Genomic DNA, 17,128 nt, shown 5'->3' with positions numbered 1-17,128 from the left:
TTAAAAAAAGCCACACACACAACAACCTTAAATGAAGCTTTCATCTTGTTTTAAAAATGGCCTGCTTCTGTGCTTTAACAACTACAACAAAATCCAGAGCTGCTGAGTGCTTGGCAGGCATTTTGTACAGCCTCACTTCTTGCAAAGCCCAGTGCCTTAAAGAAACATAGAAACACAGGAGGTACAGAAATTACAGAGTGGCACAAGACATTACCGGGGGGGGGGGGGGCGGCTGCTGATCCAACTTGAGTGTGTGCCTGTATGGATTCCAACTCGCCTTGTTATTTGCGACCCACCTTGAACTGATGCGCGCTCCTAATTTACACTCCATCTTTCTGACTGCTACAATATGGCTTACAGTCAGAACAAAGGCAATGCAGAATAATAATAAACAATGTTTTCCACAATACCACAGAGCAATGCAAATTAGGGGTAATTTTAAATGGCAGGCACCTCCCATATGGATGGTGCAGATGGGACAGAGTGGGCATCAGCAGTAGGTTCTGCTGAGATGCAGGTGTCCTGGCATCTGTCTGAGGATGCTGATACTATCCCCAATCCTCTACTCCTGAATTCTGGGAATGGGAGCTAGAAAATAGCAGGATGCAGTTTCTGCTCTTGTTCACAGGGAAAGGATAAAAGGTTGAACTCTCAATATTTATAGCAACCCTGGCCAATCCAGGGGCCGCATGCTGTCTGTCAACCCCCAAGCTGCTGATGTTGCATATCTCTGTTCTTTTCTGGGCCAAAGAGGGCTCTGAGATCTAAGCACACAAAGTCCTGGGTTGCTTTCAAGATTATGTCCCAGTTCAAGCCCTGGATCTCCTAGCTAGCCCACTGTTTGAAGTCATTTCCCTCAATTATGCATGGTCAATGACTGCTCCCCGCTAAAACGGGGGGCGCCCTTTGCGTGGACGCGCGCAGCCCCTAGATCTGGAGCGGCTCCATCAGCATAGGCTTGGCTTTGCCTTCCCTCAGGTGGGATACCTGGAGGTCTCTGCCTACCTCAGTCAGTTGTCCAATCCCACCTGGGGGAAGCGTTGCCAAGGAGACCAGGCCAGGTAGGGGAGGGATTACCTGCCTACACAATAGAGGGAGGATCTTACCTGGGAATCCTTACTTGGCTCCAGAGCTTCTCCCACCCTACCCACCCTCAGTTAATGTCTTATTTTGCAGGTTAACTTTTCTTCACAGGTTTTGCAGATTAACTTTTATTCACAGGTATGTGGGCGCTGCTACGTTAAGGTAGCTGTTAAAGGGCCAGAAAGGAATTTCCCTGCATTGGCAGGTTTCGCCTTTCCCGTAGCAAAACGTCACACTTTGGCGGTATCAGGCCTTGGGCGGAATCCTTTAGTCCATCTTCCTCTTTGCGGCGGTGATACCAGGGTTCCCTGTTAAAGGGGTTTCTGAAGGGAGGCTTTGACCATACGCCAAAAGGTCGTCATTGCTCTCCCCTGCGGCGGCGGCGCAATGGGGGCGGCTATCTCTGCTTGAACATATGTTCTCCAGAGCTGGCCCATCCCCCCCACACTGGATAACCCTGATGCTCCCTAGGTCCCCGGCTGGGGACTGGGGAGGGAGAACGCCCAATGCCTGAGCCAAGGTCTACCCACATTTGAAATTTAATAAAGTTGTGGCCAATTTAATCCCATAGCACGTTGTCTTGAGTCGTTATTCCACATGACGGGGGGGGGGGACCGCTCGGGATCTGGGGACTCCGCCTGTCCATGCAAATAGGATGAGTGACACGCTCAAAGCATACTCTCGCACACATGTGTGAGCATGCATGCATGTGTGCATCTTCTGCTGCTGCTCATTGGCGTGCGCAGGTTCCTCCTCTGGCTTCTGAAGACACCCTGGAACTCTTTCGGCTGCCAGATCGCCCCAAGTCCACAGTGACTGAAGTGGCAGTGTGACTGCCAGCCGGTGGGAAGGCTGTTGGAATCCCAATGAGTTAATCTCATCACTTTATCACAGGGCACTTACACAAATTGCAAGGCAGCGTGAGTGGTTCTGTCCTGTTGGCAGGCAGCCTCAGGACCCATAAAAGAAATTGGGAAAGTTGTGGGAGGTGGGGGTGGGGAGGAATAAAACAACAACAACAACAACAGCAGCAGCAGCAGCAGCAGAGAACTTTACTAAATTTTGAAGAGAGTTGCTTATTTTGAATGAGGTTGACTGCTACCTTCTTTTACCTGTGCTTTTCTCTAAAGAAGAGAGAAAGAGGGGTTTTGCTGCTTAAGCCTATCTGCTCCTATTCATTGCAGCACATTGCTCTTACTACCAGACACAAGGTGATCTGATGGCATTAAAGTTTATCGGCGATACTTTCATAGTTCCTCCCTTTTAGTCAGGGACAACATGAATGCACCGGAACAGTTTTTTGTTTGTGACTTGGTACAAAGTTTGATAAAAGGATGTGCAGGTCACAAAGCAACATTGCTGGCTGATTCTTGACACCAGATTTATTTATTTATTTAATTAATTCTTTGTTACCTGAAGATGGATAAAACTGTAGGTTTGCTCTGAAGGAATTGTACCCTTGCATTTGAAAGGGAGAAACAGGTGATTTAAATAAAGGAATGCAAAACAGACAAACCTACTGTTCTTTCCAAGTCCCTTCCAACTCTGCAATTCTATGATTCTATAATTCTTTGATTCGTGTGTGTGTGTGTGTGTGTGTGTGTGTGTGTGTTTGGGTGAGGGGAGGCACTGCAGAAAAGCAGGGATTCTGTGGCTGGCTGGCAGTACCTGCCTTGCTACTGCAGTTCATTTGTTAACTAGAGATCAAGCTTGAATTTCAATTTCCAGCTTTTAGAGATATTTGATACTTCCTTGGCTATTGAAATTCAGGTGCTGTGCAATGCCACGGTATAGACTGAATGGAAGCAGCTGGTACTGCACTCCGAGCTCCTGAATCTAACCATGTGGTGGCAGGGCTGTGTGAGCATGCAGAAGGGCATCAGAGAAATGAAACTGCCTCACGTTGGTGTTGACTGTCAGGATGTGGGTCTTAAAAGATAATACTCTGAAGGTGAAACCCTTTTGTAAGGCAGGCAGGCTCAGAGTCAGCATCGTTGGGGGTTACAGTGTTCCTTAATAAGCCCCAGGAGTTAACTAGTTCATCCTGCTGTTTGGGCAGCGTGATAATTATTCTTTTAAAAAACAAGTAGCAATTTCAATGTGATTTTCAGTCCTTAGCTCATTTCAGAACCAGAAGCTATGCCTGTAATGGGGCCGCTGCCAAAAATGGCAACCCATGTTGAAGTTTTTCCTCCTCTCCTTGTATGTCATTAAGGAAATGCCTGACATTATATCATCATGCCATATGCTTTCCTGCATTCTCCAGAATCAGCCAATGATCTGGCACAAGGGATGGGGAACTATGTGATGTTGCACCACATTTTTGCCAAAAACTGAATGGCAGGGTGCAGTTGTTTTTAATAGCAGCCCTACGCTCCAGGTCATATCTCAACCCAGCTTCATTCATTCCAGTATGGATGATGTAAGAAAGATTATCCAAAGTTAAGAGACTGCAGGATGGTGACTTGTTTAAGGTCATCTCAGTACATTTCCTCCCTGTATGCATAAATAAACTTGGGTTCAAGACCATATCCACTGATAAGGTTTCTCTTCTCAAAGTACTTTGAAAAGACATGCCATATGTGTGTGTGTGTGTTTCTGCATATATGTGAAAGGGTAATGTCAGAACTGTATCTGCAAGAAATCTTTTCTAGAATCTTCATCTTCACTGTTCTTCCTCTGCCACCTCACCCTCACTATTCATGAATTTATAAACTTCTGACCACCTCCCTTCATTTTTTAAATGTAGATTGTAAGCCTTATTTGCAGGAACTAGGGGTGGGAAAGAAATTTGATTCAGTTTTCATGTACTACCTAATTTGCATTTCCTGAAAAAATACGAGAACCGAAAAACAGCCATCCTTCAAATTTGCACTTCTTTGAATTTTACAATCCAGTTCTCCGGCCAAGTAATGTGTACAAACACACACATACTGGGATAAAATGCATGCATAAAAATGCACGTTAGTGAAAATGGCATGCGAGAATGCATGAAATTGCTTTGCAGAAATGTGCATATTAGACGAAAGTGCATACAAACATATGCATTTTAGAAATGATTAGAGGACATTCATACTAAAATGCTGAAGAATCTTCATGGGGACTTTCCCTTTTCATAAGAAAAACCTGCAAACTGATGTGGCAATGCAGAGAATTAAATTTAGGACTGGAAAAATGAGAAACAAGTGAGAAATCAAAACTGATACACCTGCCCAATTTGTAGAAGGGCTCATGTAACAATGGCACTGGTCAAAGCAGCGATTCCTTTTTTTGTTGTTTGAGCAACACTTCTGAGGGCATAATACCCTGCGGTCATCTTCTCTTCTATTTGGTGCTAGTCCTTAGTGATCCCCTCTTTGTCTTTGCAGGGAACATTGAATACAGCTGCCCGGCGACCAATGAGTGTGAAATCACAAAACGGAGGCGCAAATCCTGCCAGGCGTGTCGCTTCATGAAATGCCTCAAAGTGGGGATGCTGAAAGAAGGTAAGGCGAGCCGGGCGCATGACTTCTGTCGGTTTGCCAACACCTAAAAAACCCTCACCTCTCTCTGACTGAGGCCAGATTATGCTTTTGATGTGAAGGAAGAAGCAGCTAGAGTTGGTTCGAATTCTGAGTGACCAAGGGGAAGAACACAATGACATGCCGGTTGTGTTAAAGTGAAATTCTGTTCCTGACCTGACTGAAAATGTTAAAAGCAGGCAAATCGAAACCTAACACACCACAGTCAGGTGTGAAGAATGCATATGTGCTTAACTGCAGTTATGCATGTTTTGCTCGTTTGTTTCAAAGAGTTGTTCTCCCAACCTTCAATTTCAGACCTCCTAGGTCAGCTTCCACAAAAAATGGAAATGTGTTTTGAGGTGCTTTGGCAGATAAAAGGGTATTTGCCCAGCACTGGAAAAACTTAAGATTCCCCAGTCCAATCTGAGGAGCACATTCCACAGTTTGGGTACTACACCTGAAAAAATTACAACATTTCTCTGCGGCCTGCCTAATCTCAGAATGTGGAGGTACCCAGAGAAGGGACTTAGAAGATGATATTTGGGCGAGAATGTAGGACTCCAACACTGATGGATATGTGCAGATGGTGCCATGGCTCCCAACACAATATGCTGTTGTCTTTTTTAGTCTATTGTGCTGTTTGTATTGATATTTTGTTCCATTGGAAACCCGCCTCAGAGGGATTGCACTTATTTTCCACGCGTGAAAAATGCCTTTTCCTTTAAAAAAAGGGGGGGGGGAGTCATCTGAGCAGTGGCATTCCCTTTCTCTTTCTTTATAGGCACTTAAAAATGGCTGAAGGTTCATTCCTTTCATTCCCCATTTATTTGTACACATTTATTTTATAAGAAACATTTACAGAAGTGGCATGCTACAAGCTATAAGATTCCATACATGTAAAAACAGAACTGTGCACTGAACATTAGGGTGTTTGCAGAAGAATGTGGGGTTAGAATGAGAAGGGTTGAGTAAACCTGTCCATTTCAGTCCCATATCAGTTGGTAGGATTTTATTTTTAGTCCTTGTGAAAACTTATTTGCCTTGTAATGCAAATCTCACCTACTATAAACATTTTCGCAAAGCATTTCCCCCTCATAGAATGCATTTTTGTATGTCTCCACCCGCTCTAAGACATGCATTTTTATGCACACACAAACTCCGTTACATGCCTTTTGGTACACATTACTTGACTGAAGAACTGCGTTACAAAACCTGGAGAAGTGTGAATTTTGAAATGTGGTTGTGTTTCGGTTCTCGTATTGTTTCAGAAAGTGTGTGTTATGCTGGTTTGCCTTCCAGTGCAAACTGAATCAAATTCACACCCACCCACCCATCCCTAGGCACGACTGGGAAGGAAGTTTGATCATAGTCCATTTGTTCTGAGAGGAGATAAACATCCCTGGCTGGAGAGAGGCCTTTGTCCCCGTGCAGGTGGTCTCCTTTGCCCTGCAGTGCTCAGCCCACCATCTCACCCCACCTATTGATCTGCTCAGTGTTGTCTGAAGAGTGCTTGGCTCATCCCCTTGTGCTCCTCTCCTCCCTCCCCCTCCACCCATCCATTCAAGGTGCGCCACTGGGAATTCAATGGCAATTAAACACATTCTTATGGATTGGCTTCAAAGCTTCATTTCCCTGGGCTCCCTCCAGAATGGAAGGATGGGGGGGGGGCAGGGAGGAAATGTAGCACTTGTAACTCTCTGCATCGATGTACTTGGAAAAGCACAGCTGCCTCACAGCCTAACCCACACGGAAAGGATATCAGCACAGGAGAGTGCTCCAGCCCAGCACATTTCAGCCAAAGCAGGCAGGCTGCCATCTGTGGAAGCCAGAGATGAATTGGAAGCCATAGTGCTTTCCTCTGAGGTGTTGCAAGAGTGATAAAAAGCTAGTGCTGTTAGTAATGTAGATTTAAACCCTGTTTTGCCCTTTGATTGACATATCTTATCTGAGGTTAAATTTCTGCCTCTCGCTCACTCTCTCTCGACTGGAGCTCTCCTGACATTGGTGAGCTCAGGCCTGTGACCCTTCGTGACCTTGCTTTTAGATTAGGATGGTGATAGATTCAGAGCGAAAAATTAGCCTGCTTTGAAGGTGGTGGAGTGACCTAGCGATGTGTTGTCCCTCGGAAGCCGGGAAAGATGAACTCTCTCTCAGTCCCTTGGATTCTTCCATTTTACTTACTCTGATTTGCTCTTTTCCTTTACAGCTTCAAACCACATTCATTCCAGCATCCACTTAGGGTCCAGTTCTTTATCTCATATGGGCTTTGCAGCACTGAAGTTTAGATTACACTGCTCCAAAGGCACACTGCTTTAATTGAACATGTAATCATATTATATGTGCAACCATTAATAGTAGTGATTCCAGACATGCCTGTTCCAGGACCTTGGATTGCTGTTGCTTGTCATGATCATTTATACTTCCATCCTATGATAATATACATCTGTATGCAGGTAGCCATGAACTATTGTTACTGCTATAAAGTCTGCAACTACTAGCAACAATCATTGTAGAATTGTTATTACTATTATTATCTGCAGTAATATTATTTGCAGAAGAAAAGGAATCCAGTCAATACAATGGCTTTAAAAAGCCCAATAAAGGCAAGAAAAAATAGTTTTGTGGTATTTAGTCTCCAAGGAGTCAGCAATTTTCTAGGAAGAACAAATCCAAAATTGTTTGACTTTCAGCACAGAGATGCAGAATTGGCCGGGGATTTTAGTTTATGAAGGGTTCATTGGCTCTTCCTACCTCTGGCTCTCTTAGATCATCCATTCAATCTCCCAGTCAAGGCAGGGTTGTTCCCAAGTGCACATTTTTCTAGTATTATATCCAGGTCAACCTTACAAGTTCCAAGTGCTTCCCTTGAGAAGTACCTCATACTGATCAGAAGAGAGCCTTGATATTCAAAGTAATATTTTTCTCCTTCCGGGATCCCATTCGTCATATTGTCCCCTATCACCAACACTTCCAAATACCACATTAAATAATTCTCCGCTGCTTGCTGTTTTGAAAGAGATACGATGTGCTTTTGCCATCTCCAGAGACGTCAGGATCACATCAGACTGTAACAACAATTCTGGCAGTTATAGAAGATAGCTTTCTTCTTATTTTCTAGTTTTTAAAATCTTGATTTTCTCTTGTGACCCATTACCAGTCACTTACTATAAAGTTCTGGTGAAAATCCCTGTGAAAACACAGATCTTCTTAACAAAGGGATAATGAGATTCCCCGTTTGGTGTTTTGTTCTTTGGGGCATTTTCACACAGACTAAAAATAGAGTCCAGCTGAGCACAATGTCATCTCCGAAGTGCCCAGAGCTAAATAATATAATTGGGAGTTGTCTTTTTTTGAAGTTACTGTAAGGTCATTTTTACCATCATAGCTCAGTTAGATTTATTTGGAGCTTGCATGTCTAACGAATCCAGTAGTTACTGAAATCATGACTCAACATTACTCCAGAAAGTCTCTAAACAAGTTTGTTGGATATTTCCAGGCATCTGCCTCTAGCTTCTCTTCTGTTTGGCATCAGCAAACATCTGCTTCTCCCTCAAACTTACTGGCAGAGTTTGTTGACTGTTGCTGGTTACAAGCTGAAAGACCCTTGCTGTCTGTCTGAAGCCCATCTGACAATGGCTGTACGCTCTCCTGAACCTCAGATGAGTTGCAAGGGCTTTGGGGAAGGAAGAAGAAGTGAGCAGCAGTCTAGTCCATGCAGTCCCTTTCCCCACCCAAGAAGCTTCCTTCTTCATCCTCTTTAGGTAGGACTTTGGTTAGGAGCTGTGTGATAGAGCTCGCACACTAGGGGTGCAATCCTAACCATGTCTGCTCAGAACTAAGTCCTATTGAATTCAGTGGGTCTTCCAACCCAGTAAGCAGGGATCAGACTGCAGCCTAAGAAGACCTTTTGGGCACAAACCCAAAAGGCAAGATTTGCCAGAAATAGAGACTGTCTTTGTCAGGTTATGGTGACGGGGGGCGGGGGGAGGAGGTGGAGAGGAAGGCTCCAAATAAATCCTTAAAGACTGTGAAAGACTATCCTTGTGATGTACCCAGCACTGGGGGTTTGTTATGGCAATGCAGAAAGCGATTGAGAAACAGAGGCAGGAAGGGAGCAGAGTGAGCAATCAATAGGTTTCTCAGATATCCTGGCCACTTTGCTTAAGAGAGCCCTAATCAATGCAGTGCAACTCAGGGAATGCATGTGCGCCAGGCCATCTCAGTTTCTTCCCTCATGACACTGCAGAGTGGAAACTCACTACAGCATGTGGATAAAACACAGTGTGGGAAACTTTCCATGTCAAACCTGATATATAAGCCCAGCACACACGTGTTTAACATGCCAGCTTTCTTACCTGTAGTTAACCATCTTTATTCCTACAAGGATTTGCCACTGTTGCATCCATTTGGTGTCAAAGGTTGGGATCTGCAGCTCAACATGCAACTCTGGAGCTGCTGCTTCCATTCGCCCTTGGCATCTTAAGTTGTACAATTCTAGTTCTGCATTGGTTGACAAATAGTCAACTAGTTGTGGGGCGGGACTTACCTGACCGCCTGGTGGTGGAGTCGCTGCTGCTTATTGGGAGGGAGAGGGGAAAGGCAAGGAGACTGTGAGCAGGAACACTCTATTGGCTCCACTGGAACATTCATATGGTACTGACCTCCCCACTGCCTTGCCCCCCAGAAAGCATCAGTAACACATCTGCCAGGTCAGATAGCCCCACCCTAGCACCCACTATTGCATGTAGTGACAATGTAGTGACAAGGGCCACATAAATGGCATCCTTGCTAGTCTTTATGTCTTAAAGATACCTTTGCCTAGAAATTAATTGGTACCGTATATATACATATATCCCCTTCATGGATCACTGCCTTGCCGTGGCGAAGGGGCTTGAATAACTCAGAGAAGCTATGAGCTATGCCGTGCAGGGCCACCCAAGATGGACGGGTCATAGTGGAGAGTTTTGACCAAACGTGATCCACCTGGAGCAGGAACCGGCAAGCCACTCCAGTATCCCTGCCAAGAAAACTCCATGGACAAAGAAACTCAGCAGTGGCCAGAGGATTGGAGAAGATCAGTCTACATCCCAATCCCAAAGAAGGGAAGTGCCAAAGAACAGATCGTGAAGCTGAGGCTCCAATACTTTGGCCACCTCATGAGAAGAGAAGACTCCCTGGAAAAGACCCTGACGCTGGGAAAGATGGAGGGCGCAAGGAGAAGGGGACGACAGAGGACGAGATGCTTGGACAGTGTTCTCGAAGCTACCAGCATGCGTTTGACCAAACTGCGGGAGGCAGTGGAAGACAGGAGTGCCTGGTGTGCTCTGGTCCATGGGGTCACGAAGAGTCGGACACGACTAAACGACTAAACAACAACATATACATATATAGGGACGCGGGTGGCGCTGTGGTCTAAACCACAGAGCCTAGGGCTTACAGATCAGAAGGTTGGCGGTTCAAATCCCTGCGACGGGGTGAGCTCCCGTTGCTCGGTCCCTGCTCCTGCCAACCTAGCAGTTCGAAAGCACATCAAAGTGCAAGTAGATAAATAGGTACCACTCCGGCAGGAAGGTAAACGGTGTTTCCGTGCGCTGCTCTGGTTCGCCAGAAGCGGCTTAGTCATGCTGGCCACATGACCCAGAAGCTGTCCAGGGACAAACGCCTGCTCCCTCGGCCTATAGAGCGAGATGAGCGCACAACCCTAGAGTTGTCTGCAACTGGACCTAATGGCCAGGGGGCACCTTTACCTTTTTATATACATATATAGCTGATACATGGTGATAGTATCAGTCTAGACTAGGAACGGAAAATCTTAAAACTGAGCTACACAGCCAGCAAAATCATTTGGTAGACAGCATTTCAGACTGCCAAGTGGAGGTTGATATTTTTGAATGTCCCCCCCCCCCCCCATGTTAAAAGCAGCAACAGTGCCCTCCTTGAATATGGAAAAAACCAGTACATCAGGAACAGGTATAGCCTAGTACCTTTCTCTTTGATGTGCTGCATAGGTATAACTAGAGAGGTAACTCCTCCTACAGTCTGAACTGGTAAAGTCAAGGGAAGACTTTGTAATGTTATTTTAATAAATATATAGCTCTCTTTTTTTCTTGCAAACTGCCCTGAGATATTTTGATGGGCAGAATAATAATAATAATATTCTTAGAATTCTAAAATATGAAACTCACCCTGTAGGAAATATTTCAAAGAGTGCTGAAAGTTGGAATCTTGCATGTTGGAACACAATAGAGTTGTTTGGCTCTTCAAATTCGACTAGTAACGGTATTTTATCTATTTGGGGGGGCGGGCAAGGAGACGAGAGACTGAAAATGACAGTAAGCAAGGTCGCATTTCAAATGTGAATTCTTTGAATGAGGCTTTCTTAGATCAAATTGCATGTTTCTGATCATGCACTGAGGTCATTCTCTTGCGATTGTGACCTTACAAAGCGTCGGTGCAGAAAAATGCTGTTTTGTCCATTTACCCTGCATTAGGCAGCTCGGGTGGTTTGGGTTAGCAGGCCTGGGCAGAGCTTAGCACACACACAGAGCTAAACATTGGCGGGTTATGTTTAGCCTGTGCGATCAGTAGAATGAATCCTGTTGTCATTTTCCCTCCAGGGAAAAGCCTTTCTTTGGGAAGGGCTGGAGGGGAGCAGGCATGCAAAGACCTCTGGGAAACAAGAAATAAGAGGCAGCAGAGGAGGAATCACTGTGACAGTAATGCATGGCAAAAAATAAAAATTAAAAAATTCTCAAGGAATTTCCCATTTGTTTTTTTCAGGCTAAGGTTGCTGATAGCCTTGTGAGAAAGTAGATCCAGAGGCTTTTTAAAAACCTGACTATTCTTTCCTGTTTAGGTGGACACGTATATGCATAAACATTTAATAATTTCATATTGATGCAATTATCATTAAAAGTCTTGATATTGACAACACAATTATTGTTAAAAGTCTCAGTATCTGTTTGCTTTGGTTTTCTTTTTTTCTTTAATTGTAGTAGAGATTGTGCTTATTGTATACTTATGTACTTGGATCCTGCTTCAAGAACTGTTGATAGAAAGCTGTCTATAAATGGCTTAAATAATGACTTAAATCCTAAAAGGCAAGCTATAAATAATTGTAATAACTATAAATTATTAAATGTACAAAACAACAGTAGTGACATAGTGGTAATAAGCAAAAGCTTTCTAAAGACTCCAAAGAGTACGGTATAGCCTTTCTTTAAAAAGTCTTATCCAAATCATCTTTCTGAACATGTATCAAAACAGAAGAGAGAAAGTCAGGATGATGTAAGGGGTTAAGGTGTCCTTAAATTTTCCTTGAACTGGCTTTAATATCTGTACACCTTAAACTCATCATGAGCAATAATCTCTAATTTTAAACAACGTCTTGGATCATTACTCTTAAATAATGACCTGTCTGAAGTCCGATTCATTTGTATTTCAGAATTTCCTAAACAATATTTCTGCTACGTTTCACATCAAAACACTTGACTTGAGGTCATGTTTGAGTTCCTTTCCTGTGAACCTGCCCCCCACCCTGAATTGCATAGAAACTCGAATAATATTTCCATTACGTTTATCTCATTGTGTTAGCAAGCAGTGTTAACAATACAAGTTACCAGGTTCTTCACCTTTCAAAATCTGTTTTTTTACTCTCCCAGAGATAGGAATAAAGCATAGGAAATGGAGAGGAACAAAAATCTAACCACGTGAGCAGAAACCGATTAGAAAACACCGAACTAAGAGGAAAAGCTAGCAGAAGAGGACAGGGTTAAAAAGGCCAAGAGAAGAGGTTAGCTGTATTAAGCTTAATTTGAGAGTGAATATATTTCCTTTCTCTCTCTTGATATTTCTACAAGATAAAACTCAACAACAATCCAATCATGAACCCGAGATTACAAGGCAAGCTGCTTAGGCAACAAGAATTTACAAAAATAATTCAGAACTAAGAGAAATAATGTATTAACCACTTCCATGATCACAGCTAATCCACTTTTCTCTAACATCCATGACACTAAGAACCCCATTTTCCTGCTACTCTAATCCCAAACCTGCTAACTGCTTTAACTAGCAAATCCCAGCTGCTCCTTCCCAGAATTCCACCCTCCAATAGACTTCCACTCCTACTCCAACAATATAATTTTAGAGTTTTAAGGGACCTCAGCGGCCATCTGTTCCAACACTGCACCATGCAGGGTGCAATTACAGCATCCCTCATAGATGGCCATTCCGCCTCTGCTTAAATACCTCCAGCAAAGGAGGTCCTTCATTCCGGCCTCCAAGAAATTTCCTCCTTTCATCCAGCAGATTGTGACCACAGCTCACTGCATACCCTCTGACATTTTTCCAGTGAAAATACAGACGTCCGACCTAAGGGAAAGCAGAACATTCCAGGATCAAATCAGAAACCGGGACAGCTTCTGTAAATCTGGTACTATCCCTGGAAAATAGGGTCACTTGGAGGGTCTGTCACTGTAACACATTCTCTTGCAGGGCCCCTCTGATTTAACACTTGCATCAAAAGGCTTAATTTCATTGGAGATGCTTCCCCATTGACCACACCTCCGTGCTAAGATCTGCTTCCGCTGCTCAACATCTGCATGCCATATAGTTCTTGAATTGAAATTGAAATACTGTATTGTCACTTGTACAACTTGTATACAGATTACACGAGCACCCCCCACTCAGCTCTCTTAGTCTTAATTCCCCTCGTTTACTGACGCACACCCATCAAACTCGAAAGTCAGTTGCCATGTTGTTATCTTTTCATTCAGCAGCCTAACAGCCCATGGATAGAAGCTGTTCTTTACCCTGTTGGTGTGACTAATCATGCTTCTATATCTTCTGCCTGAGGGCAGGAGATCAAGAAAGTGCGAATCATCCCTGAGAATTTTCCTCACTCTCCTGAGGCAATGTTCTTCCTCTATTTCATCCAGCAGATTCACGGGACAGCCCATAATAACTTGTGCTGTATTCACCACCCTCTGTAGGCACTTCCTATCAGTTGATGTCAAACCAGAGTACCACACCGTGATGCAGTATGAAAGGACACTTTCTATTGTAGAAGGAGATCATCAAATGTTGATTGACATCGTTCTTAGGGGCAGAGAGAACCAGTGTCAGGGAAAAAATGTGTAATTTCTTTCTCTTACACTGCAGCTAAACAGAAAACAGCACACTCTAGTACTCTAAACCCACTTCTGTTATACTGACTGCTGTAATGCAAGCAGCTAGCTAAAACAATAAAGAATTAATTTGAACGGGTTATATTTTTGTCTCTCTTGCTTTCTCTTTAAGTATCTTTCAGTGGAGCACAACCGTTCGAGAAGTGCCCCCTGCTTCTCAAGTGTTCCCTGGGATCCCCCTTCCCCCAACCCCCCTTCCATTCTGTGCATTTTCTGAAAGATATTTGATTTCAGTGAAAGCTCTGCTGACATCCATGCAATATGCTTGCACTTTCTCTTTGTGCTTCCTGGGAAGGATGAGGACTCCTCCGGGGATTCTGGGTAATTGGGTTAGTGGCCAGCTCATGTCAGGAAATTAAAAGGCGGCCCTGATCAGGTTGCGGCTGCATGGGGTTTAATGGCTTTGTATTTATAGAGTATTCTGCTTCTACCCGTGCCAGAAATACCACTTTTCTGCATACTTCAGGTGAACAAAGCACATGGAGGAAAGTTCTCTCACTGAAGGACAATTGCGCTTTGAAAAACAATTTGTTTTTTGTGTGTGTTTGTAACAATGCTGATATGTTTTCAGGAGAGATTCTGTGAATTCTGATGCAAACTGGCCTCATCACCTCCCAGACTGAAGTGTTGGTCACAGTTATCTAATTATCATTAGAAGGTTGCACGTCTCCTAATTTTGCTATATACCCATTGACTAAAAAAAATGTATCAATATAAATTAAAAATGCATATTTTGGGATGAAATGTTTAGAAATGTATACACAGAGAAACAAAACATTTGCAGATTAATTGGATTTATGAATGAACATGCAAAACTGATATGGAAATATACTATTCAGTGCTAGTTTTAAAAACAAGTTTGATCACTATTAAACCATTTCCAAAGTCCCATATGCTTAATGTAGGATTTGCTCCACGGCATCCTCTCTCTTATAGCGATCTGGTTTTTTTAGGGCAGGGATGGGGAATCCCCCCCCCCAGCAGACCACTCACCTGTCAATCAGCTGATGTCATAATGATGTCTAATGATTGGCATGTGGGTGGTCCCACCCAGGTGTCAAAGTTAGCCCGTGAGGGTAGAGAGAGATAATGACCAAGCAGGATTGAACTCTTCACTCATCAGCTGATGCATGGGGAGTTCAATCCTGCTTTCTGAGACATCAGGTGTGGGGCAAATGGGCATGGTTTTTGAAAAACAGCCTTGTGGGGCCAAATGGGGAGGCCTGGAGGCCCTAGTTTGGCCCTCAGGCCCGAGGTTCCCACTCCCTGTGTTAGGCCATTTCCAGACAATAGGTGGTCTTGCACCCTGGAAATGATATGATTCTTCGGACTTATTTGATATCCCACATGTGCATTCTCTCTGTTGGCTATTATGATAATAAAATGCTGCTTCTGGTGAATGCTTTTACAGTGCTCTGCATAGCAGTGTGGATTTTAATAGTAGGAAATAGCCTGGCAATGGGGATGTACCAGGGTTGGCCATACCGTGTGAAAGAGTAAGGTAGCAAATTGTGAGCAGCAAACTTTCAGGTCTATGGGGGAGGGCGTATATGTCTGTGGGCATGCACACACACCCCCATGCCCACATGTGCACCAAGAGATTAAAAACAGAGCAGGGTGTTTTATAGTAACAAGCATTGCTATGTAACAGGACTCGGCTTCCTATCTTCAAAGCAGCCACACACATCCTTGTAAAAAGCACAGGGATGAGTAATGCAGTAAGATGCAATAAGTTGCGAACAGTTGGGGTGATGCAGAAATGCAGACAGACGTACGGGTATGTGTTACCCCAAGGATCAAACACAGAATGGAAAGTCAGGAGACCTACCCTGCCATAGGGACTCAACGGAAAAGGATGCATAGCCTGCAAATTCAATATGACAGCAAATGGGCTGCATTTCCCACTGTCTAGGGCTTTGCTTCATGGAGCTTTTAGAGGTATTTTTAGTCTCCGGGTAAGAAAAAAGAAACTAAACTTGATTGCTTGTGCTACCTCCTCTGCACACTCGGCTATTTTTACTTCCGACAGACTGGGCCTACATCCAGCATGTAGGGGGGGGGAGGGGGGCTCCGAAGCTGGAATTATTTGCCTTCCATTAAGAAAAAAACCTCCCAAGCCTGATGTTATCAAGTCAGTGAGGGGACATCTGATCTCAAACTTGTTGGACAGATGTCTCTTGGCAGGCTTGCGCTGGAGAAAGGCAGAGAGAGCAAACAGATCAGTAGAATGGCTCTCATACTGCAGAGGGCTGGTACTGGCACAGCTCTGTTCGAAGGACTTCTGGAACATGAGTGGCACCAACAGGATGATTAGAAAACTGACAGTTTATTCAAGGCAGGAGGTAAGGTTGAATCTGAAGCCACCATGACTCTCCCCCCACACCGGCGAAGTGCATCAAAAGTCTTTTTTTCCAGAAGAGAGAATTAATAGGAAGAAAGCAAAAAGTGAAAACACTACAAGGAGAGGGAAAATTCTTAGCAGCTTTTCCCATAGTGTCAGCAAGCAGGTTGGGAAGCTGCACTACATTACGTTCACCTGCCTTCAAAAACCATTCTTTGGGTAACGATACATTGGGGGGGGAGGATGCGGGTGGTGCTGTGGGTTAAACCACAGAGCCTAGGGCTTGCTGATCCAAAGGTCGGAGGTTCGAATCCCCACGACGGGGTGAGCTCCCGTTGCTCGGTCCCTGCTCCTGCCAACCTAGCAGTTCGAAAGCACGTCAAAGTGCAAGTAGATAAATAGGTACCGCTGCGGCGGTAAGGTAAATGGCATTTCCGTGCGCTGCTCTGGTTCACCAGAAGCGGCTTAGTCACGCTGGCCACATGACCCGGAGGCTGTACCCGGAGGCTCCCTCGGCCAATAAAGCGAGATGAGCGGTGCAACCCCAGAGTCGTCCGTGACTGGACCTAATGGTCAGGGGTCCCTTTACCTTTACATTGGGGGGGGGGCATATTTGCCCTACAAAAATGTCACCAGCGGTTCAAAACTGCTGACTGTCCAGCAGCCATTTTGCATCCCGCACAACGTCCCAAACCTAGTGTTGTTCAGTCACGCGGTTGCAGGCAGATGGTAAGCCAGCACATAAATGGTGGAGAATATTCAGCAATATGGCCCTCTTTGGGAAAGAGCCCAGAAAAGAAAATGTTGAGAAGTTTTTTTCTGGAAAAGCTCTTATGAGAAATTTTGCCTCAGCTCTATACTCACTATTGCGTCACACAACACAGGCACAGAGTCACACACGCTGTTCTTTCCCAGAGGAAAGTCTAGCATTTCATTCTCTGCCTGTATTCTTTTAATGCTTGCCCATGTAGTGCTTCACAGAAATGACTATTGAGTAGTTGGGTTTTTGTTTTGTT

The 17,128-nt window shown here is 44.3% G+C and overlaps 1 protein-coding gene across 4 annotated transcripts in view; it reads left to right on the top strand.

Moving 5' to 3' along the window:
• Positions 1 to 17,128, top strand: part of ESRRB (estrogen related receptor beta) — a 153,975-nt gene that overhangs the window by 115,679 nt on the left and 21,168 nt on the right. For all 4 annotated transcript variants that reach the window (XM_080978654.1, XM_080978655.1, XM_080978653.1 and 1 more), the window contains one exon: positions 4,452 to 4,568. In XM_080978654.1, the coding sequence (XP_080834780.1) occupies positions 4,452 to 4,568 (117 nt within the window). The remainder of the gene's footprint in view (positions 1 to 4,451; positions 4,569 to 17,128) is intronic.

The sequence above is a fragment of the Podarcis pityusensis genome (genome assembly GCF_964106645.2).
Source record: "Podarcis pityusensis genome assembly, chromosome: 1".
NCBI classification, from domain to species: domain Eukaryota; kingdom Metazoa; phylum Chordata; class Lepidosauria; order Squamata; family Lacertidae; genus Podarcis; species Podarcis pityusensis.
Note: the sequence above shows the minus strand (reverse complement) of the source record. Positions and strands in the feature narration are given on the sequence as shown.